The sequence below is a fragment of the Lagopus muta genome, chromosome 8 (genome assembly GCF_023343835.1).
Source record: "Lagopus muta isolate bLagMut1 chromosome 8, bLagMut1 primary, whole genome shotgun sequence".
NCBI classification, from domain to species: Eukaryota; Metazoa; Chordata; class Aves; order Galliformes; family Phasianidae; genus Lagopus; species Lagopus muta.
The window spans coordinates 14285631-14308103 of record NC_064440.1 but is presented as its reverse complement, the minus strand read 5'-3'; the positions used below and the strand labels follow the sequence as shown (position 1 = coordinate 14308103).

Genomic DNA, 22473 nt, shown 5'->3' with positions numbered 1-22473 from the left:
GGGGCCGGAAACCTCTTGTCGTGCTGGAGGAAGGGGCGGGGGCGAAGGTGAAGACGCGGGCTCGGATTGGCTAGAAGTGGAGAGCGGTGGGCGGGGATTGGTCGAGGCGGGGCTGAACGGCGGAAGTAGTAGCTGTGGCGGCGGGGTGGGGTGCGCGGGCAGGTCGGCATGGAGCCCGCGGAAGGGCCTGGCGCATTGGACTTCCATGGCGACGAGGAGATCATCGAGGTGGTGGAGCTGGGCCCGCCCGGGCCGGGTGAGACGGGTCCCGCCTCCTCCCGGGGCACCGGGCCGCCCCGCCCCAAGGCCCGGTTCCTGCGGGCAGGCCTCGCGTCGCGTCCCCACCCCAGGGCCTCCCCGGTACCCAGGGACCCTCAGCCCTCCCCGCTGGGGCCTCCTCCGCCCGCGGGGCCGGGACCCCTTCGCGCTGGGCCGCCCCTGGGCCCGCGGGGGCTGAGGTGGGCTGGGGTTGACATTCGCTCCCTACAGATGACCTGGCCGCAGAGATGGAGGACGTGGACTTCGAGGACGAGGGAGCAGAAGAGCCCGACGGTGAGGCCTGGGAGACGGAGGACGATGAGGGGTTGGAGGACGGCATGGAAGCACAGGATGACAGTGAGGTCACGTTCTCGATGCACTCAGGTAAGCCATGGGGTTTCCCTGGGGGGAAGCTGTGCTGTGTCCTTCTCCTGGTTCTACCAAGTGGGTTCTAGGGGTCTCTGATAGCCGTTGTGCTGTGGGGGTTTGCGTCTGGGCAACATTCACTGAGGAGTGAGCATCTCCCCGCTCTGCAGCCTCAGTGTTCTGTGTGAGCCTCGACCCAAAGACCAACACACTGGCGGTGACGGGTGGGGAAGATGATAAAGCTTTCGTGTGGCGCCTGAGTGATGGAGAGCTCCTGTTTGAGTGCACAGGTGAGAGACTCGGGCCAGGTATCCCTGCTCAAATGGGTCCTGCAGCCCTTCCTGTCTGCATTTGCTCCTCCCCAGCTGATGATCCTGTGGAGCTGGGCTCTTGATTGTTTTCCGTAAGCATTTGTTAACAGAATGGTCTCTGCTCGTTGCCATCTCTAGGACACAAGGACTCAGTCACCTGTGCCGGCTTCAGTCATGACTCTGTGTTTGTGGCCACGGGTGACATGTCTGGCCTTATCAAAGTGTGGCGGGTGGACACCAAGGAAGAAGTGTGGTCCTTTGAAGTGGGGGACCTGGAGGTGAGTGGCTGAAGCCCTGCTCCTGGCGGAAACGTGGGGGCTGGTAGTGGGGCCCAGCTCTGGTTCTTCTCCCTTCTGAGAGGACACAACCCTGTGACAGTGCCTGTCCCCTTCTTTGCACAGTGGATGGAGTGGCACCCTCAGGCCCATGTCCTTCTGGCAGGCACGGCTGATGGCAATTCCTGGATGTGGAAGATCCCCAGTGGAGACTGCAAAACCTTCCAGGGCCCTGCATGCCCTGCCACGTGTGGCAAGATCTTGCCTGACGGTGAGGCACAGGCTGCTCCTGTGCTAGGGAAGAGGCAAAGGGTGTGGGAAGCTCTGCCTCTATCTCTTATTTCTGTCTTACCCAGGGAAACGAGCTGTAGTGGGATATGAGGATGGGACCATGCGCATCTGGGATCTGAAGCAGGGAACCTCACTGCACGTCCTGAAAGGTGGGAAAGGGGTTTTTCACCTGGGGTGCATCCCCCATGCAGTGAACTTTGAGCTCTGTCTTTGTGAAGAGGCAGCGCACACAGAGACACTGGAGGCTGTCTGGTGCTGGGTGGGCTGTCCTCATGGCAGCTGTCCCTTGCCATGGGGCTGCCATCATGGGATGGGTGCAATGCAGAGACTGCAGAGGAAGATGTGCTGGGCTTCGAGGTGTGTGGAGTTTGGTAAAGATGGGTGTAGCTCATGCTTCCTACTTACCTCCACAGGCCAGGATGGCCACCAGGACCCCTTGACATGTGTGGCCAGTAACCAGGATGGCAGTTTGATCCTGACAGGCTCAGTGGACTGCCACGCCAAGCTGGTCAATTCTGCCACGGGCAAGGTGAGTCCGCGCCCACCTGTGGGGCGCAGTAGTGGACATGAATGACCTATACAGGGCGGGATGGTGCTGGGCTTTGCCAGCCAAAAGCAGCCTGTGATGGCCACCCGGGGCCAGCAGGAGGCGTGCTTGGCCATCACTACCACCATTTCTCTGCAACTGAGAGGATTGGGGCGTAAGGACTCATGGCGTTCCTCCCCCAGGTGGTGTGCGTGTTCAAGATGGAGAGCGTGGCTCCCAAGGCCACTGCAAGTGAAGGCGAGGAGGCAGAGTCCAATTCAGTGGAATCGCTGGGCTTCTGTAATGTGTGAGTGGGGCATTGGGACAGGGTGTTCTGCAGACACAGCTATGGGGGACCTTTCTTCCCAGTATGTTTTCTCCCTTGGGAACTTTGCGCTGCTTGCTGGCTCCTGATGTCTTGGTATTTTCTTTATGGGGTGTTCTGCGGTTCCAGCTCTGACCATTGGGTTGTCCCTCTTCATTTCAGTGCTTCTTCAATCCTGATCCTTCACACACTTAATTCCCTCCTTGCTCCAGGTCCTCATAAAATTTGTTCCTCTCTCTGCAGGATGCCGCTGGCTGCAGTGGGCTACTTGGATGGTACACTGGCTATCTACGATCTCTCCACACAGAGCTTGAGGCATAAATGCCAACACGAGGTACTGCCCTGCACCTATTCTTTAAGCCTGAGGGCATCTCTGGGTCCAGCTGACACCTCTGGAAGCCCAGCGTTGCCTCTCTTAGAGCCTGGGGGGCTTTCCTGGGGTTAGTTCCCAATTCGTGCTTCTCTCTGTTGTGGGCTTCCCCTGTGGTAGCTCTGGTCCCACACAGAGGATTTGCCACATCTTGGTCACGAGGGCTGTCCCTTTGCTATGGGAATGGTGGAGAGCATTGGGGGGGAAGGGGAGAGTGGAGGCTCATAATGTGCTGCAACTTACTGTTATTCCTTGTACTCACTCTGCTTTCCCCCCTGTACTCCAGTCAGGAATTGTGCAGTTGCTGTGGGAGGAGAACTCTGCTGTGGTGTACACCTGCAGCCTGGATGGGGCTGTGCGGCTCTGGGATGCCCGCTCAGGGAAGATGATCAGCGAGTACCGAGGGCACTCTGCTGAAATCCTCGACTTCACTGTCAACAAGTGAGTAGGGACCCCTCCCAGCCCAGTCCTTCCCTGAGGCTGCTGGGGTGAGGGAACCCCTGAGCCTTGGGGTGCATCATCTGGAAGCGTGGATGGTAAGATTGAAGGGTCTCAGGGAATAGAGAGGTGGTCACAGCTGCGGCTGTCCAAAGCCCCCAGCCCCACTGCTGAGCCTTCTCTCCCCTCTCCAGGGATGCCTCCATTGTGGTGACGACCTCCGGCGACCACCAAGCCAAAGTTTTCTGCGTGCAGCGCCCTGATCGCTAGGGTCAGTGCTAAGGGTGGTGGCCTGGCTCTGCTAGGCAGCTCGTGTACAGCGGGACAGGGGAGATGGGTTTCACCACCCTTCTCCAGTGCGTGCTTTGTAATTTTTCAGCCTGCCCTACTTTGCCCTCACAAGTTGGGGGCTGAGTCTGGGGTTTTGTATGAAAATGTCTTATAATTATATATAAATTATTTCACTTACCTGGATCCCATCCACTCTGCTTGCTGGGGGGAAGGTGACCTTAAGAGATGTGATCTGTCCCCATTGGGATTTTGGGGATTAGCTATGGGGGCTGTTCTTCCTAACCAGGCTGTCCCCAGTGCTCCCTGGTCCCAGCCCTGCCCCAGAGATAGGTAGGCTTTTTTCTTCCTTTGCTGTGGGAAAGGAACCTTTTGTGCCAATGCTTTCATAGGCTCTTCAGGAGTACAGCTGGACCTGGTTGCCTATGTGAGAGCCCAGCAGTCAGCTCTGAGCTGAGGGGCACGGGTGGATGGATTTATTCTGGGCTGACTGGAAGCAGAGACCTGCACACTAGCCATTCTTGGCAGGGGAGACATGGAGATTACCTGAGCAAGGCAGAACAGAAGGCTATGAGGGAAATGTATGGATTGCTGGCTGAGGGTAGGAGGGCTGTCACAGCCCATTAGGAGACAAGTGACACTGCATACAAGAGATAGTAAGTGGGGGTCAGGACACCACAACATTGCTTCTCAGCCTGGCTCTGCTGTGAGGGAACCAAGCTGACTCCAGTCTCCTCTTCCTAAGAGAGCTGCTCCTTCTCCCCTGGCTCACTAACACAAGAGGATTTTCACTAGTCCTGGGTACTGCACCCACACTTCAGCCCCAGACTGAGAAGAATGTAATGAGCTCCAAGCCACAGTAATTGTCCCCATACCCTGGCCAACTTCAACACCCCCCTGCACTTGTCTCTCCAAGTGCCCTTTCCTTGGCAAGGCCACATGTATTGACGAACCAAAAACTTACAGCTCCTTAAGATAGAAAGATCTCCTTTATTAATGAACCCCAACAGTATTTCTTTAGATACAGGAGTTTTGAACTCAAATATTCAGAAGAAAACAAGTTAATATTGCATTATTCTCATAAGAAATACTGCAACTTATTTCCGGTAACATATTGCAAAGCGAAACAGCTTGAAAAGGAAAAAAAAATTAAAAAAAAAAAAAAAGAAAAGAAATTAAGTCAATCAAACTGGAATTAAGGTTTGTTTCTTGGAACGATCGAGTCCTCGCAAGCACAGCTCGTTTCTGCAGATTACTTCCCAAACTGTCATACAAACAGACCCCGATTGCTTGAATTCCTTATGAGCCCACAGAGGTGCAACATTAAAAGCTACGATTATCAGGTAGCAAGTGCCCCAACCTTCATCCTCCACGGCAGCCTCAGTGACCCTGGCGTTAACGGGTTGTGAATGTCTTCCCCCTGTAAGGATGCAGAGAGAGGTCAGCGTGACTTCAGAGCTGCTTCAGGTTGCCTCTGGCTTTTCTGAGCTGCCTCAGGGTGAGTTTTGTGGGCACATGCTTGCTTTGAGCTCTCAAAGACGCACTGGTACTGCTGGTTCAGAGCTCACAGGCATTGCTTGCAGCAAGACCAAGCAACTGGACCACACTGCTATGGGGAGGGGCTGGCTTTCACAAAGGGCACAACCCCAATGCCCCAGAGCAGAAAGCAAAGAGGAAATACCAGGATGCACAGAAAAAGGATGCAAAGGAGCTCTGGGATCAAGAGGGGAACATGCTACACAACCACTGTCATTAGCATGCATTGCTCTGGGCTGCTTTATTTGCCAAAGGGAGCCAGTTCCCAGGAATGCTCACAGCCTGAGTGAGCTAGTGGCCACAGGTTCTGGGGAGCTACAGACACACCAGGCAGAAAGAACGTGCTCCAATGGCTGCAAGCCTTTGGGAAGGACCTGGCCACTCTCCCTGGTGGGCTGGGCAGCAGTCTGACAGTACAATAAGCCCCAGTGGGGAGAGCCATGACACGCTCACAACAGGAAGATGCCCTGCAAGTACTGGGCATCAGGTCCCAATACAGCCATCCCACAGTATCACAAGCCTAGGAGCAGAGAATGAGCTGTGAAGAAGTGAGCTTGTGGCAGACAGGGAAACCTGATTAATAAGGCCTTGCTTTGCTACTCACGTGATTGTTTTCATTTCTTTCTTCTCTGCGTCTGGACGGGCACGGTTCAGCACCTTGAGGAAATCTGATGTTTTTGCCCTCATACGTGTGTGAATATAGGCCTGCATGAACAAAACAGGGACACCTCAGGATCCTGTGTTCACAGCTAAGACTTCAGGCAAATCTTTCAGCTAACCACAGCTTTGGGCTGCTTATGGCTGGCTTTGGACCGCGAGCACAGCAGCAGAGATAAGCTGGTGATCTGGGTAAGGGCTGTCACTCCTGCCAGCCAGGCACTGCTCATGGCTAAGTTCCACAGGAGCTGGAGATGATGGGAGACCTGCCCCAGGGCCAGCTGCTGCTGGAGGGCACAGGGCTACATTTCTGTCCCTTGACAGGAAAGCAACTAGCTCTGCACAGCTACAGTGGGTACTCAGCCTCCCTGGCATGCAGTATGAGGGAAGCTGGGGAGCCAATGGTGAAAACTGCTGCCTGAGCTCTGGTCAAAGGCAGGTTTCTGAGTAACTATGCTTATTTTTATTCCCAGAAAGAAAACCACAGATTGAAAAGGGAAAAAAAAAAAAAAAAAAAAAAAAAAAAAATCCTACTTTGCTGCTAGGATGGGAGGTGAACAGGCACTGCCTGTACCAAGGAACAGGAAGAAGGCGATGACGCATCATTTGCCAGCCTAGCACGATTGTGGAGGGCAGTACTGTGCAGCAGTCAATTCTCAGGGTGGGGGAAGTGAGGGTACTCCTACTCCACGCTTATTCCTTTTAGTCCCCCCAGATGAGATGAGCCAAGCCTCCCATTTTCCCCAGCCACATCCCCTTGGTACCTTCGAGCACTTGATGTGATAGTGCAGGTAGTCTCGGAATGTGTGGATCAGGTTTATGGTGTTGTCTCTGGCAGCAGCATTGGTGTGACGGGGGAACAGCACTGAAAGGAAAAGGGCCACACAAACTGTTACTGCTTCCTGAAGCTCTTCAGGGTCGTCCGGTGCTGCAGGCTGTAGGGCACGCTGCTCTGAATGCCTGTTTACTGTGCTCATTACTGAGACACGTATCAGGATTAAGCAGCACTGATGATTTTAAACAGAAGGCTTAGCAGCACTTTCCCACCCACTGTTACACACTCAAGTTTCTCAAAGCAGCCTGGACACAGCTGGAGGACACAGGCAAGGCCAAGTGCCCAGAGATGACGACACCTTAGGAAACTGCAGTGCATGGACTCAGTGCTTGTGCTGTGCTAAGTGTCCCAGATCCAAGGGCTGAAAGACCTTTTGTCTCAGTGATGATCTCACCTGGGACTGTCAGATCAGATAACAGAGAAACTGCCTCTAGACAAGGAGGAAGTCTTACTGGCAGTCCAAGAAGTGCCATTAGGCAGCTCTGCCGTGACTGATTAAGTGCCTGAACCCAAGGCACCGTTCCCAGCGTGGGAGGAGAGCAGTGCTAGCTTTGCTTTCCTCTGCAGTGTCTGTGCTTTGTCTCTGAGCTCCAACCTGCAGGCATGCTGGCCTGGGGGACCCTAACAGCACATTCAACCATGGTCCCAGTTTCTCTGAAAAGAGATCTCTCCCTTTGAACAGGGGCAGGGTTTGTACTCCTCAGGTCAGTCGTCAGCACTGCTGCGCAGGAGGAAATGACTGCTGGCCAAAGCAGCACCTTTGCAGGCAGGTGAAGGTATTTCATCAGAGGTAGAAGTGATAGGCATAGAACAGAGAGGCAGCACTGGAGAAGCACATCTTGCAGCCCAGGCATCTGCAGTTACAGGTTACATGCCCACGAGAAAGGAGCCTCCAGTTTCCACAACAAAGCCAAATGTCTCTTACTCCCACATGCTGAACTCAATTTATAGGCCAACATCATATGGCTTACTGTCAACTCCCTCACTGCCGAGAGCAGAGCTGAGGGGACTTGATGCCACAGAGACGCTGACCGTTGGGGAGAGAAGAGGACACACAACAACAGAACACCAGAGTCCCTTTAGGCCCAATAACTAGCATGAACACTCAGGGAAGGTGAACTAGGTTTTCATGCAGCAGCAAGAACCTCTCCCCACCCTGAGCATCCCTACACCGCAGAGCTGCCTGCTTACCAAAGGTGATGTAGCCAATATTGTCGCCGATGGCTGCGTCTGTATCTTTCAGCTCCAAGGGTGGCTCCCTGTGGCTGAAGAGCACCTGTGGGGCTGTGTGACTGGCCCGGCGACCCTCCTTGAACTCCTGAACAAAACAAAAATAAGGTGAGCCCCACTGCGGCACATCAGGCAGCACAATAGAAAAGCAAGTAATATTTTCCAGTTCCACAGAGCATCTAAGCAGGAGGTTTCCCAGCTTTCCCTTTATGGGCCAATCTAAACAGGCCAAGCCTCTGGAAAACAATCATTTTTTCCTCCAGCAAAATCAAACCAAAATGCATGGCTCTCCCAGGTCTGTGTGTCCCTAGTACAAGCCCCTCAGTTTGTGCACATTTCAGCATCACATTTATTGTCACGGGACACAGGAGCGTTTCACAGACAGGACACCTCAGGCTGAGCAAGCAGATATGATACAGCACAGCTCCTATTCCAAATACTTCCAGTGAAAGTGGGCAGCAGCCATCATTCCAAAGGAGGGGAAAAATTCAGAAAGGGCTGCAGAGTCTCAAATGTGCGAGTTTTAAAGGCTCAGCCATTTAAGAAAAGCATCTCCCACCACGTATCTTTACCCAGGCATTAAAAGGCATGTAAAGGGTTTGAATCTTGTGCGTGAAACCTGCTTCTCCTAGCTCTTCTCTAAAACAGCCCTGAAACAACACTTGGATGCAAAGAAAACCATTTCTCACCAGGGAGCCTCTCTGACAGCAGCACAACACTCATCTCACGTGCAGTGAGTTTCAAGAGCATCTCCAAACAGGGCTCGGAAAGTCCGGACTCCATTTCCCTGCCCCAAGGCAGAACAAACACCCCTCTGCCTTGCTGACCTGCCCAGCCTGTGCACTGCCAGCTGTCCTCGGCCTCTCCTCCCTTCTCAGGACAGCACTGCACACCCCAGGAAGGGCTGGAGCTCTCCTGTTGGAAAGCCAAGTTTTTTACTGGGGTTTCCTTCATGAAATGCTTAGCTTGCACTTCCGCCTGTTTATACCAGAGGGTGAAATGGTTCAAATGGCTTTGCTGGTTAGTTAATGGCCAGATTTTCTCCATGAGGGAACAGATATGCAGCTGCCACTGCATTACGCAACAGAAATAGCTGGAGGAAAGGAGTCAGTGTGACTCAGAGTGGAAACTCTTGTGGCCAGGCAGGAATAAGGTTTGCTGTTGTAAAAAACCAGGAACTTGGGACACGCAGATTCTGGGACAGCTGCTCCCTTGAAGCTTTGCCATCTCCCCTGGAGCCTCACAAACCCTGTTCTATTCACCTCACGCCTCCCTCCTGGATTTATAAAGCTGAATTTCAGACTGTGGGATATGCTGGTGAGGAAAAGCCAGAGCAGATGCTCTGGATTTAGTTACAACACACAAAGAGCAAAGCTGTGAGGTAATACACTGCCACTACAACAGATCCTGTTAGAATGAACTCCAAACGTAGGTAAACTGGTATCCAGCAAACTGGGCCAGCAACATGCTGTCCACAAGCCCAACAGCAGACAGAAGGTGAGCTAGACAGGCAACATGGATGAACACACAAATCAGCTCAGAGCCAGCCCCAGGTGTCAGCAAATGCCTCAATCTCTGCAGGCTGGACCCCATTGCTAACAGAAGTGCAAAGTGTTTACTATGGCCCTTTGAATGCTTCCCAGCTAAGTGGCAGTTGCAAAGGGCAGCTGAATCCAGAAGTATTTGGCATTATGACGGCTGATTCAAGTACGTAAACTAAGCAAACTCATAGCTTTTCAAAGCTCAAATCCAACATGCCATTGCTGCACATGAAACAGTTACACTGAGCTGCTCCTGATCCAAGTATTTTTGCAGCTGTTGAGAATCAGCAGAAACAAACCCATAGCACCTTCTCAGGCACAGCACAACATTGCCCCATCCTCTCTACTCCTTCTACAGCCTCCCTGCCATGCTCCTCTCCTCTGCTGCTTGGTGATCCCTGCACCACAGCCAGTTGTGCGACAGGGCCTTAGTGTGGATAAGGAAGTATCCATGTGGTGTTTTTCATCTGCAGTACATAACTTGTCTGATTGTGTATGTCAGCAAGACATCAATAATTAAGAGGACAGTGCAAGAGCCTGGATTAGTAGTCACACTCCTGTGCCTATTAGCACACTCTTCCATCCCAGGGCAGAGCGGAGCCCTGCAGAGCATTTACATGCATTAAATTGCCTGTGAGATTCTGTCTTACATGTGCTTGTTCAGCACTGCTGATCCAAGCAAGAAGTGAATGGAGGATGGGGTGTTTTTCCCCAATTTTCATACCTGCATGAACACCTTCCCAATCACCACGTCATCATCATCCTTAAATACCGTGCTGAACACAACCGTGACGCGGTCCTTCTTTGCCTCAACATACCTGCAGGTGGGCAAGAAAGGAGAACTCAGTTGTGAATACAACTGCCAGAATTGCAACTGGATGAGGAAGCAGCTGCGTGACAAGCTCAGATAGATGCTGAAACGCTCCCCCCCCTTCCTCGAGCCAGTGTTTAGAGGGAGCAAAACACTTTTGATGGGAGTGGCTAATTCCTTTCCTGCATGCAGCCACAAGTGCTATTGCCAACAAGAGACTCTTGTATAACACCTCTGCAGCCTGAGGGATGAGCAATTACCATCACTGGGTACGCCTTAGAGCCTAGGACAGGCCCTTATTACCATGCCAAAGCACTGAGCAATAGGATTTCCCGACTTTCAACTGCATCCTACAGCTCTAAGTAGAAGCAGAGAGCATAGAAACAGCTGTCAGACTTCAATCCTGTGCCACTTGAACACTTACATCGTCTCATCATCTCTGTAGTGGATGACAGCTCTTTTCTCTCCTTCTTTGCCCTCTTCCTGGAATTTGAAATACTTCTCAAAGACCGAAGCAAAGCAGTTGCGCTTCAACATGCCGGCTTGGTGCACAATAGCATCTTTGTCTGCGGGAAGGTTCTCCAGGTCGTAAAGCAAAGAGACATTGTAACCTGGTGAGGAACACACACCAACCTTAATCATCTATGCAGGGTACAGGTATACAACTACAGACACGTTTTCTGGAAAGAGACACCTACAATCCAAACATTGCTGCTACAGTCCCACCTTTGCCTTAAGGCCTTCCAAAACCTCAGGGGTGACTGCTTTCAACAACTATCGCTGCCAGAAGCTGTGCCTGAACTCAACGTGTGACCATGGAAACGTTCCCAGGGCTCTTTCTCTAGCTCCGAGACACACATGCTGGCTGCGCTGCTCCTAAGTTTTCACAGTGAGTAGGAAGAGATGCTGTCACAGGTAACCATGGTTTTCCTGTGTCTCACAAAATGCCTTTGAGAAGAACAAAGACCCCAATTGTGAGCAATAGAGGCTTCCTGGAAGAGGACTGCATTGAGAGTTACTGCTTATACTGCAAGGAGCTTCAGCCCTGATGTAAGACACCTTTTTTTATTGCCACTCACTGTACAGAAACATTAAGCACTTGACATGTAGCCTTCATCTGAGCATTCTGGAGTTTACTTAAGCCATTTTAGAATTGCATTTATACGCACTGTAAGTGTTACAGCAGGGTTACCTGATTCAGGATTTACCAAGTAATTTCCATAGACTTTCTTCAACACCTAGAAAAAAGAGAAAAAAGAGACATTGTAAACATAAGCTATCAGAGCTGTTTCCTCCTGCACTGCCTAGGCAATGCTCAGTCTCCATGTAAAAACATCAAACTACATGCATCTGCTTCCCCTACTCTAGCTGAACTTGGAGAATTACTAAGTAATCAGCTTTTAGTAGTACTGCCTGCACCTACTCTCTGATCTCCACTGACAAGGAGCATGCTGCAGGACAGGAGTCAAAAGTAGAACTTCCTCAAGCTCATGCCGGTCTTGAACTTGCACTGGCAAGAAAATCTCTTCTGTATGCCTTCTGTCTTCCAAGGAGAACTATCAGCAGTTTGACACAGCAGCTCAGGGGCTACAAACCTCCTTCCCATCCCAAAGGCAGCTCCCAGGGGTTCAGGGTGGGAGAGGCACCACAAAGCAGGCCCCGTCCTTCTCTGTGCACATTCAGTACTGGGGCAGGGCAAGGCCTGGCCAAGCAATTGCCTGCCCAGCCTCAGCCTATTCCTTGGGACAGATGGGGATGGAGAGGAGACTGCCAGGCAACTTGGATTCCTCCCAGAAACAGACGCCCACAGCACAGCAAAAACGTTTCTTTAAGCATAATTACTGCTGAATTTTACATCAATGGCAATTTTCAATTGAGCTGTAGCACTGTGTCAATGAGGGGGCTGGGAACAGGAGGTATTTCACACAGAAGAACGCTATGGCAGAACTGGCCCTCCTGGGATGACACTCTCCACCACGCAAAGAGAACGCACAGGCACTCTGCATGCCAAAACCTCCCCAGCAGAAAGCCTGCCTGGCCCAGGGAGATGCTCTCTCTTAGCAGGAACCCCACTTTGGCTTCTCACAGCGGGGTTTCACCAAAGACCAAGTGGAGGAAGTGCAGAAACAAGCTCCATCTTCTCTACGGAAGCACAGAGACTCAGTTTCTTAAACAGCGGTTTAAAAATGTTATTTCTATTTAGTCAGCACTTCCAAGGCAGTCCTGCAAAGATCCCATCTTCCTCTCAGAGCCTGACAAGCTGGATGTCAGCTGCCCTCATTCTCAGCACAGCAGCCAGAGTTGAAAAGCAACACACACCACTGCTCAGCCACCACAGTGACTATTGGTGTAAGGCTGCTACCCTGCTACAATGCAGTGAACATCAGTCCCTCACCCACCACAGCACTTCTCCTGTGATCATCCACTGTACTGATCCTCACTAAATGTGCTGGGAAGGCTCCAGCACTTGTGCTGCTTGGCTCTTCTGCTTCCCAGCAGCAGCAACTGCAGTGGGGCTGCTCCCACAGCCCTGTAGTACAGGAGGCAATGTTGGTCCTAGAAAGCAAGATGCTGAGTCACATTTATTCTAACTTCAGTAGGTCTTGTAGCAACTTGCAGGAATTCACCTTGTGTTCAAATCCCCTGCTTCTTGCCAGATTCTCAATAAACTCGTAGAGCAGTTTCTTCGTTTTCCTCCAAGGCAAAAACCTGCAGGGTGAACCCCACTTACTAGCATTAAGAGATTTGAAAACTAACTCGGGAACTGAGTCACACTTCCTGCCTTGCGACCCAACCACAGCTCAGAGAGGCGCCTTCTTTCTACCATAAATGGCCCTCTGCAGCCGGGGCTCATTCAACAGGAACTGAACCTGCTAACTTCACACGGCAGCAGCAGAAGGGGAACCAGACAGTCTGTAGAACAAGGTCTGTACACACAGCTGGAGCCTATAACTTGTCTTAAGTGTGGTTAGAGTCAGAAGAGCACCGCTGTGGGACTCCAGAGTTGATCTGGTGCTTTCTGTTGCCACTGTGCTCAGAGCATCAGCCAATGAAACTATTTTTGCCAGACCTCATACTCGTTTTGAAGGTACTTTCAGAATTAGTGATGCTTTGGCCTTTCAGGCTATCAGTTCATAAAAGACGACTACTTCTTCACAACAGAGTGGGAACACATTCTGTCCTCGCACTCCAGCAAAGCGAGACTCCTGGTCAGCACAGAAATTTCAACATGAGACAGGATTACAGACACTTCTCTATACATTAAATCTGAACATCACAAGGGCATGGCCTCTTCTGATAAAGCATTTGTAGTCTCAAAGCCCCAGATGCCCCCAGATGCTCACTCACCTCATCAGCACCATGTTCTTGAAGTTCTTTGTAGAATTTCAGAGAAATACTGACCATCACTTTTGTCTTATCTCCATTGGGATTTGAAATATGGTAAAGAACTCCATCAAAATCTACAAAGCAAATGAGACAAATGTGAGATGGATCAGTTCCTATTTCTGAGGGAACAATGGTGTTCTAGGAATTGCATAGTGACACGATTCCCTCTGCCCCAGCCCTCACAGATGCATGACAAAGCTGTACTTAAGTGGTGTCACATAGGGAACCCTGTTATCATTCAAAGAGCTGAAATAGTTATGACACCTGTCCATCATGGGAAGATCTAGTCTAGTGTCATTTAGCATCCCTTTCAAGTCTGCTCGTGTCCAATGCACAAGGACACAAATACACAGAGATGGGAGCCTTCTGGATGCTCAGCACACAAAGTGACTGACATGCCCACCAGGCCAGAGCTGCAGCCTAGAGGAGGAAAAAACCTCCATCAGCAGAGCAAAAGCAGTTCAGGCAGTGCCTGCTGAGACAGCTTTCACTTCACTGCAGAACAGGCAGCCAGGGCAGGAGGCAGAGAAAGTCAGCCCTCCAGCTACCTCCACTTCCCCACGGAGCTCTACAGCTTACGTAGATCCTTGATAACAGAAGCAAGACATCAGCTACTGAATGAATGCTTGTATTTTCTTGACACTTCCCGTTCTAGAGAGCAAACTTCAGGCTATGAATTTATCCTGCTTCTCAACCCAATCCAGCCTTCTAACAATCTTGACCAGACAGTGCTAAAGACCTAATAACAAACAGCACCAAGTGCAGGACTGGGGAACAGGCAAAGTAAAACAGCTATCCAGCACTCACACAAAGCAAAGTGGGCACGGCCTATTCTGACCGCTGAACTCACTGCTGTGTGCTAAGTCCCAAGGAATGTAAAGGGACAGAGAAAACAGCGGGGCAGCCTACAGGAGACTTTGCCTCTGCAGAACACAAACCATCAGCTTTGGGAAAGCGTGTGGTGTTCACACAGCCTGTCCATGTGCAGCTCTCCCCTGCCCCCCCCACCCAACTGGGCTGGTTGAATTGGAGTGCACCAGACATAACCATGGGTAGGCCTTCTGAGTTAGCTCCCCCGTTTTTCAAGTCAGGAGCATTATGGAGCTTACCTGCAAATGTTACTTCTACTGCCTCTGGTTTATTTCTAAAAAGCAAAGAGAACAAGAGAGGTAAATGAGAAGTCAAACAGCAGTCCCCAAGTTGTGAAGGAAAGACGATTCATTTCATTTCTCACAAGCAGTTTTACCTGAAAACTCCTCTGGACCCTGCTGTTCAAGCAGCAGATAACCTTTGACAGCTTGGGCTATTGCTCATTCCTAAAAGAATCAGTCTTACTAGAAATGAAGTAAAACAGTCCTGGAAGCTGGCAGAGATTGCTGTTATTTGTAGTTTATTAATAGAATTTGAGACCACATACTGCAGATTTAGAGTTAGAAATGTCTGAGAGAGCTACTCATCACTAAGGAGCTGGTTTTAATAAGCCTGCTCTCCACGTACAACTGCTAAGATGCAAGTTCGCAGGACTGGCTCTTCTGCAAGTTCCACTGACACCAGGCGATGAAACGGACATAGTGGCTGAGCAATTCCTCCTTACGTGCCCCCTTCACCACCAAGGGCAGCTCTACCAATGGTTTGACACAAATTACTTTTAGAGCAGACCCACCTCCAAGTGTGGGGCTATCAACCGTCAGCAGAATGAAACTTTCTCGACGCATGTTTCATCTTGACACCCTATCCCTAAACACCCCAATGACCACTGCAGGAAAAATCCTAGATCTGGATTTGCCCACACACTCACGATTGCCTCAGGATCAGCAGCAAGAACATCCTGCAAGCCTAAGGCATACAGCCTCTCGTGTTTTAGGTATGAAGATGTTATAAAATCTTATAGTTTAAGTGCCCTAGTCTACAACCTCTTGAAGAGCTGGATCCTGTGAACAATCAAATTGCATCCGAAAGGTGAATTTGTTGAGAACGGCACTATGTAAGTGCTTCAGCAGCTCCAAGAGGACTTATTAATAGGCCATCCTCCAAGAGGGACCAATGCAAAGCACGGAGAGCCAGGGTGGAAAATAAGAACAGGGTCAAAATGCCAATCAACTGCTTTATTTCACAGCCTACACCTCCTTATGTTTCAAAAGCAGCCAGTACAGAGTACAGGCTAATGATGCTGGATCTGTTTTACAACCCAGAGAAATCTCAGCCTTCATTCACACCTACCTGAACCAACTGAGAGCGCTCCCCAGGTCCAGTCAGCCTTGAGTTTGCACCCACCCTAACCCAGAGACCAACTCCAACCTTACTTGGATAGAAATGGAGGTGCTAGCCACCAACCAGAGATTGTAAGTGGAAAAGATGAGGTGTTGCTGCTTTTTGAGTTGTTACAGCTGTGAAAAGCAACAGCCCTTTTTGCTGGGAGACAGGAAAGTCTCTTTTTTTTTGTGCTGCCATCACTGAAGAAAAAAACACACACTTGAAAGCGGCCCTGTGAGTGCACCCAGGGCAGGTCCTTTAGTTGGAGCCACACCAGTTACCTGGGACTTCTCTCACTCTTATCCTCCCTTCTTCCCTGTTGGCTGGAGATGGAAGTTTGGAGCCTCCCCCATGGCACGTTTAACACTTGGTTTTGAAAGGGGAGCACTTCCCCAGGTTGCGTCTAAGCTCACTGAGGATTGATGGAAGCAGAGGTGGAAGAAAATCCCACAGATATCATATGGTCAGCCGATGCAGACGTGTTCTTCTTTTAGAGCACCACACTCAGATTTAGGAACCGGCTTGGATGGCAATATACATCTTATAAAAAAAGAAACCTATGTAGGAAGCTTTAAAGATAGCACAGTCAGGCACATAAGAGCTAGGAATATTAAAGAGGATGCACCCCAAAAGCTTAGTTCCATCACTCAAACCCAATTCCACATGCACACAGAGCTGACAGCTGGCTCTCAGCAGTCCCTCCAAATACAGCACCTCACCCTGAGGAACTCACAGAAACAATTACAGACAGTGAGCAACAGCGACAGTAACTCAGGAGACAAGAGAAGGATAACTTGCCATGTTATTTAGGGAGCTGTAGCATCACAGACCCAAAGTTGGTTAATAGCTGTGTGCAAGAGCCTTTGTTCTGCACACAAAAGCTTACAGCAGCCATGATGTGACTCCTGCATGTGCCATTGCGCAAGCATGAATTTCTCAGAACTTATTTGTGCATGGATTTCCCAAGTGGCTCGCTCCTCATACTTGAGGATGGTGAAGTCTAAAGGAGAAGCAGGTAACTGAACAGAACTTCGGGGCCCTGAATATTCACCAGCTTGCCGGCACGCAGCCTCACGGAGGAAGCGCTCACGTGAGCCGCATGCAGAGCTCCTCACAGCCACACCGACCCTGTGTGCTGCAGGATGCTCCTGCCTCGTGGGGCACACCTCTCCCCAGCCAGCCCAGGGGGACCCAAAAGTTTTACATGCTTCCATTTATTTCTCCAGCTGACCTCACCAAAACTATTCTCGCTATTTAAAATGTTTCTGCAAGAGGGGAAAAAAAAATCACCTCCTTCACCTCTATTAAGAAACACCCAGACAGAGAAGGAGCCTGAACCATCACCCCAGTGCAGCAGAGGAGTTCTCGTGCTCTATTACCCTGCTGGGAGCTCCTTGAACCTGCACCACCCAAACTGCAGCCTCCCTCCATGACCAGTAACACCCACTCTCCCACCAGGAACAGTGGAAGATAGCTCCTCTCTCTGCTACACACCAAACCCAGACCTTTCTGCAACACCGTGCCTGAACTCTGCAGCTAAAATGGCAGCTGCTCCAAGCGCAGGCGGCTGCCCATTTTCTGATAACACTTATCAGGTTTGGAGTCAAATCCACACCAAATCCCAGCTGCTCCCTGCTTATAACAATAAGAGGCCTTGATGGGTTTTTATTCCTTCTTGCCTGCATTCTCCTTATTCATCTCTAAATGGCTCCTGCACCAAGTCCATCTAATACAAAGCCAGCTCCAAATCAGATTCATTTTTTCACCCCAGCAGTGGATCCAAGAAGAGCCACAGCACCTGTGGAGAGATGCCAACAAGCACTTAAGAGCAACAGCAAATCTTCTTTTTCTCCTGACAGCAGTTCCTCAATTTTGATTCGGACAACTTCCAAACTTCCCTGCCTTGTTCTCAGGCCACAGAGGCTCTCAGCCATATGTTACAACAAATTTAAGAACAGAAGAATGAAGGCTGTGTAATTATACAGAGCCCTCATCTTGTGCATTAAACAGACCTGCATGCAAATGCGAGCTTGGCCAGCAACCGCATCGATAGATGACTAAAGTAGCTCCCACATTGCAATTAAGGTTTGTACCCAATAAAGGAAGATGGCAATTATTTTAAAAGCTGCAGGCATGCAGATACTCTAATATCTTGCTCCCGAGGAGGGGAAAAAAAATGAAAGGAGTAGGGGATATTTCAAAGCTTCAAGCTTCCAGCTCTGAGCAGAACCTGCAGATCACTCAGTTGATGCACTGTTGGAAGAGAGTGAGCCAGATTCGGTGACAGACTGCAGGCTCTTGCTACAGAAAGGTCACCCCAATAAAAAAAATTATGAGCAATGTCTAAAATTATCCAGGCAGTTCCTCCCCCCCTGGGCCTCACTCAACTTACAAAAGCTACTTCGTGTGAGCTGCAAGCATGCATGAAATCAAAGAGCTCCCGCAGCACGCCTGCTACAAACTTGAGAAGTGCTCTGCTGTGAGATAATGGCAGTCCCCACGTGTGCCCACCCACAGCATTGCTAGGAGCAGCGCTGGGACCTGCTGGGTTGTGCAGGGACTTGCCACTGCTGGTGACAAGATGTCCAGCAGATAGGGCAGCATCCCACAGCTCCCACTGCCAGCACAGCAGCCAGTCCGCAGGCTCTGCTGATGGCTGCTCTTCTCTTGCACTAAGTGCAGCAGCTGCGGGAGGTACTGATGATCCTGCACCCAACCCCAGAGTGCAAACTCTGCCAGCAGCATCACCTGAGCACTCCTCACCTGCTCCAGGCTGAGCTTTCTGCAGATGCTGGGCTGCCCGAGCTCCTCCATCCTCTGTACTCTCCCCAGCTTCCCCACAAGGAACTCGCTCACAGGCCACATCACCAGCACAAAGGTCATGTCACCCACCTTCACCCAGCAGGGCCATAGCACTCTGCTCCAGAGCAGGCGAGCACCAAAGATGACCACAGATGGGAAATACCACAGAGCATGTGGGTGCAGTTTCAGCCAAACTCTCCAACCAGTCCACAGGAACTGGTTTACAGCGGAGAAGTTGAAGCTTCAGCTGTTTTCCCATTCAGCCAGCACTCACGAAACCCTGCAAATTTGTACCTATTAAAAGCTTTACAGAAACCTAACATTTAATGAGATATTTTTCCCTCCAACTCCAACCAAGGGAAAAGTCACACTGCTCTCCACTTATGCAAATTTTTCCTTTGCACAGCAGGTAAATAGAAAGTAACAATTTGAAACAGATGATGAATTTGCTGGCAGCTTAGGGCAAGCTATGTATGGCTGAAAAACCATAACCAGGAATACAAGCCCTCTGCCACACTTTTGCTGGAATCAGTTACATCACAGCAGACCAACACTGGAGGGCAAGTCTGTTTTGGAAGGCAGTTCTCCATTGTGCTTTAGAAAGAACTGAACACAGGAGACAGAAATATTTTACATTTAAAATAGGTTATTATTTTTTCTATCTGTGCAGTTAGCAAAAGGAGACAAATAAGAGAAACAAAATCTTCCAATTGGCAGAGCTCACCTCCCAACTCCTGAGCTTCCAGCCCAGGTCTGTTTCTTCCAGCTTCCAGGCAATTAGTCAAGTCAAAGAGAATTAGTCAAAAACTTACAGAAGATCTTATTCTTTTGACACCTGCAGAAGCCCAACTCAAGTAACGAGCTGCCTGACTCTAACACATCTGCTCTCAGGTTCTGACCAGGTATTCCCCCACGTCAGCACTTTGACAGTCTAAGCTCTCAGCAGTAAATTCTTCACTAGAGGTATTTCAGCAGGTTCCGGTAGCTTTTGGACATTATTTAAAAATGTGGTTGGCTTAAGGAAGTTGATTTAAAACAAGAAATTACAGTCTTAAGAAATCCATTACCAAACTCCCTTGATGTCTAGTGGTGGCTGTCCAAGATGATGAGATTTCCACGGGCTCTGAGCACAAACATTACATTTGGAAATGGCTCTGACTTCTAAGGGCCACCCAACTCTACATACTATGGGGAAATGTGAAGCACTCCCACCTGAAGGCCTGGGAAAGCTGTGCAGGGAGCAGCTGGATCCATGGCACAGTCACAGAAGGAGAGGAAAGTGCTGCTGCTCACATCATGGAGCAAGTCTAGATAAATTGTGCATCACATCTGCCCAATTCAAGTTTCAGAGCAGATAACTCAAGGCCAGCTCTCAGTGTCCAGACTTTCTCCTCTCAATCACTGAATCCCTTATGGTGTGTCCTTGCCCTGACCACCATGAGTCCATCCCCAGGACGCACCTTGGGTGGACAGTCAAATGCAAAGACAGTGAAATGCAGCAAATCCCCTCCTGCCTCCACGCTCAGTGCACAGGAACCCTAACTGGATGGAAAAGAAATTTCTCATGAATAAACATGGCATAATATAGCACCTCTACCCAAAAAGACTTGTTCAGAGAAGTGGATTTCCACTTTTCTTAGTATCATCTCTGACCTTCATCTATGTCGGGTTCTTGCCAGGACAGCACATGCACAGAAGAAAATGCAGAAGTGAACTACTTCCTCCTCTCCAGCAATATACTGAGGGGACAACACTTGTCCAGAAAGAGCACCTAGCTGGTCCTCTATCCAAACAAAAGAAAGGACAGCCTGTAGAACAAGAGGCAGAAGCAGAATGTCATTGGCCGTGCTCACAGCAAGAGGAATTGATCCAGGAAGGATTGGTATGCCAGGCAAGCACGCTGAGACAGTTAAAAGCTCTGCTGTACAGCAAAATGGAAACTCCATGGATTGGAAGTGAGCGAGCAACCTCAGCTCAAGCTGCACTGAGTCAGGGCTTTGAGGTGCATTCAATCTCCTGGTGGCTGCAGCCTCCACTTACTGCTGCTGCTCTTGTACTGATGCAAGGACACGCACACAGGCTCCCACCAGCAGAATGCCTCCATACGAGCTTGTGGTGAATGAGTGTTTTTGACACACACTATTAACCTCCATATAGTTAAGTTTTTTCTAATGGATGCAGCTGCAGCGCCCAAGAGCTCTGTCCTCCCAGTGTGGTGCCAGTGCTTCGGGGATACTTGTTGCACTAAACGATCACATTCAAGAAGAATAAAGAGGCTGACAGCAGAGAGCAGCTTGGTGTTCCCACAAGGCAACACAGCCTAGGAGGTTATTGTATGAAATAAAAGAGCAAGAAGTCAACCAAGAGGAGAAAATGGAGGAAATGGCCTTTCTCTAAGGTCTGCACACAAAAGGCAGAACACTTCAAAAGCCACTTGTGGAAAAGGTGACAAACAAAAAGGCCTCACTGGGGAGTCCCTTCCCAGAGCAGCTTAGGCTGTGCTGCTTGCAGAGCCAGGACAGGCTCCACCCCACAGACAATAGTGCTGTGCTTTGCTTCTCTAGACTTTGTCCACACACAAAGGTGCACAGCACTACTCAGATGCAGCAAGTGCATGGTTGCAGATATGGGCATTCACATGAGGTGACTCTCCCAAGCTGGACTGCGCTCAGACAAGGGCCTTCATGGCTCTAGCGCATCTCTGTCAGTAACGCTCAGTGGCTTCCCAGGGGCTGCACTGTCCCAGCCAAAGATGCAGGTGCAAATCAGCTGCCCTACAGCCTCCCTAAGGCCAAGAGGCTCACCAGCCCTACACTACTAGACAGAACACACGGGTCCCAGGTGGGGAAAGCAGAAGATGCTGACAGGAATCTGCTCCCCACCCCCAAAGAAATAGGTTGAAGCTGCTGCTGTGCCACAAGTCACCTCCCTGTTCCTTCATTCCACACGAGCCCTGACACCACTCTGGACCTGTTCTGATGAAGGCTGCCAACACCTTCCAGCCCAACGGCCCACCCCAGCCCACCTCAACACCACAAGCTCCATCGCCCTCACGCAGTCCCAGCCCTCAGCACCCCATCAAGCCCTACCTCACGCAGCCTCCCATTCATCCACCCTAGCCTTACAGCTCCACCAGCTCGGCCCCCCTCCACCCCGTGCCGCAGCCCCTTTCCTCCCCTCCCGGCCCCATCCCGCCCTGTCACTGCCCCCGGCACCACCCTATCCCACGCCGCCCTTCTCCCCGCCTAGCCCTGCCATGCCTCACGCCCAGGGCCAAGCCTCGGTACCACCCCGCCCGCCCAGGCCTCTCACACGGCCCCGCGCTCCCTGCCCCGCTCCCCTCCCTCAGGCCTCGCCAGGCCGGAAGGCTTCCTCCTCCGCCCCGCCCCGGCCCCATTCACCGGCCCGGCGCCCGGCCCTACCCGGCGGCCGCGCCCTCGAACTTCAGCGTGAGGGTCTCCTCGATGATGCGGTTGTTCACCTCGAGCAGGATCATGTCGGTACCGGGGATGGGGAACGGCTCTCAGCGCGCCGAGGCCGGAGGGAGCCGAGCCCGCTGCGCGCACCGGGGACCCGCCCGAGCCTGCGCCGCCGCTTCCGCTCTCGCGCCCGCGCGTCACTTCCGGCCCGGCTGCCGCGGAGCCGGGCGGTGGCGGCGGTGATGGCGCATGCACGAAGGCCGCCGGTCTTGTCCCGGCCCCCGTGACGTCACTCGCTGCCCCCGCCTACCTCCCGGGGGGCGGGACCGTGCTGGGTGGGCGGGGAGAGCAAATGCGGGGTGCCGCCGGGGAGTCATGGGGTGCGCGGGGAAGGGGGGTTGGGAGGAGCCAAATGGAGGCCAAAGCTGAGGGGTGCTCAGGGAATGGGGGTCCTCGCAGCCTGGGGGTGCCCTCGGGGGGGTGGGGTGCTGCAGGGCCCCCAAAAATGTAGGAGGAGACAGGGAGCAGCGAGGGGTGCCCTGAAATATGGGGTG

The 22473-nt window shown here is 51.2% G+C and overlaps 2 protein-coding genes across 2 annotated transcripts; one reads left to right on the top strand and one right to left on the bottom strand.

The window, feature by feature from the left end:
- Window positions 1–93: 93 nt before the first annotated feature.
- Window positions 94–4647, top strand: LOC125696677 (angio associated migratory cell protein). The gene is made up of 11 exons (XM_048952688.1): window positions 94–256; window positions 490–642; window positions 795–914; window positions 1074–1213; window positions 1337–1481; window positions 1567–1650; window positions 1915–2030; window positions 2231–2334; window positions 2596–2686; window positions 3009–3163; window positions 3355–4647. The coding sequence occupies exons 1-11, from the start codon at window positions 169–171 to the stop codon at window positions 3428–3430; spliced, it is 1272 nt and encodes a 423-aa protein (XP_048808645.1). The 5' UTR covers window positions 94–168; the 3' UTR covers window positions 3431–4647.
- Window positions 4416–22137, bottom strand: ARPC2 (actin related protein 2/3 complex subunit 2). The gene is made up of 10 exons (XM_048952692.1): window positions 21923–22137; window positions 14555–14589; window positions 13407–13519; window positions 11251–11296; window positions 10483–10669; window positions 9972–10065; window positions 7668–7794; window positions 6406–6506; window positions 5589–5689; window positions 4416–4868 (listed from the first exon to the last, which is right to left on the bottom strand). The coding sequence occupies exons 1-10, from the start codon at window positions 21994–21996 to the stop codon at window positions 4844–4846; spliced, it is 903 nt and encodes a 300-aa protein (XP_048808649.1). The 5' UTR covers window positions 21997–22137; the 3' UTR covers window positions 4416–4843.
- Between the last annotated feature and the right edge of the window lie 336 nt (window positions 22138–22473).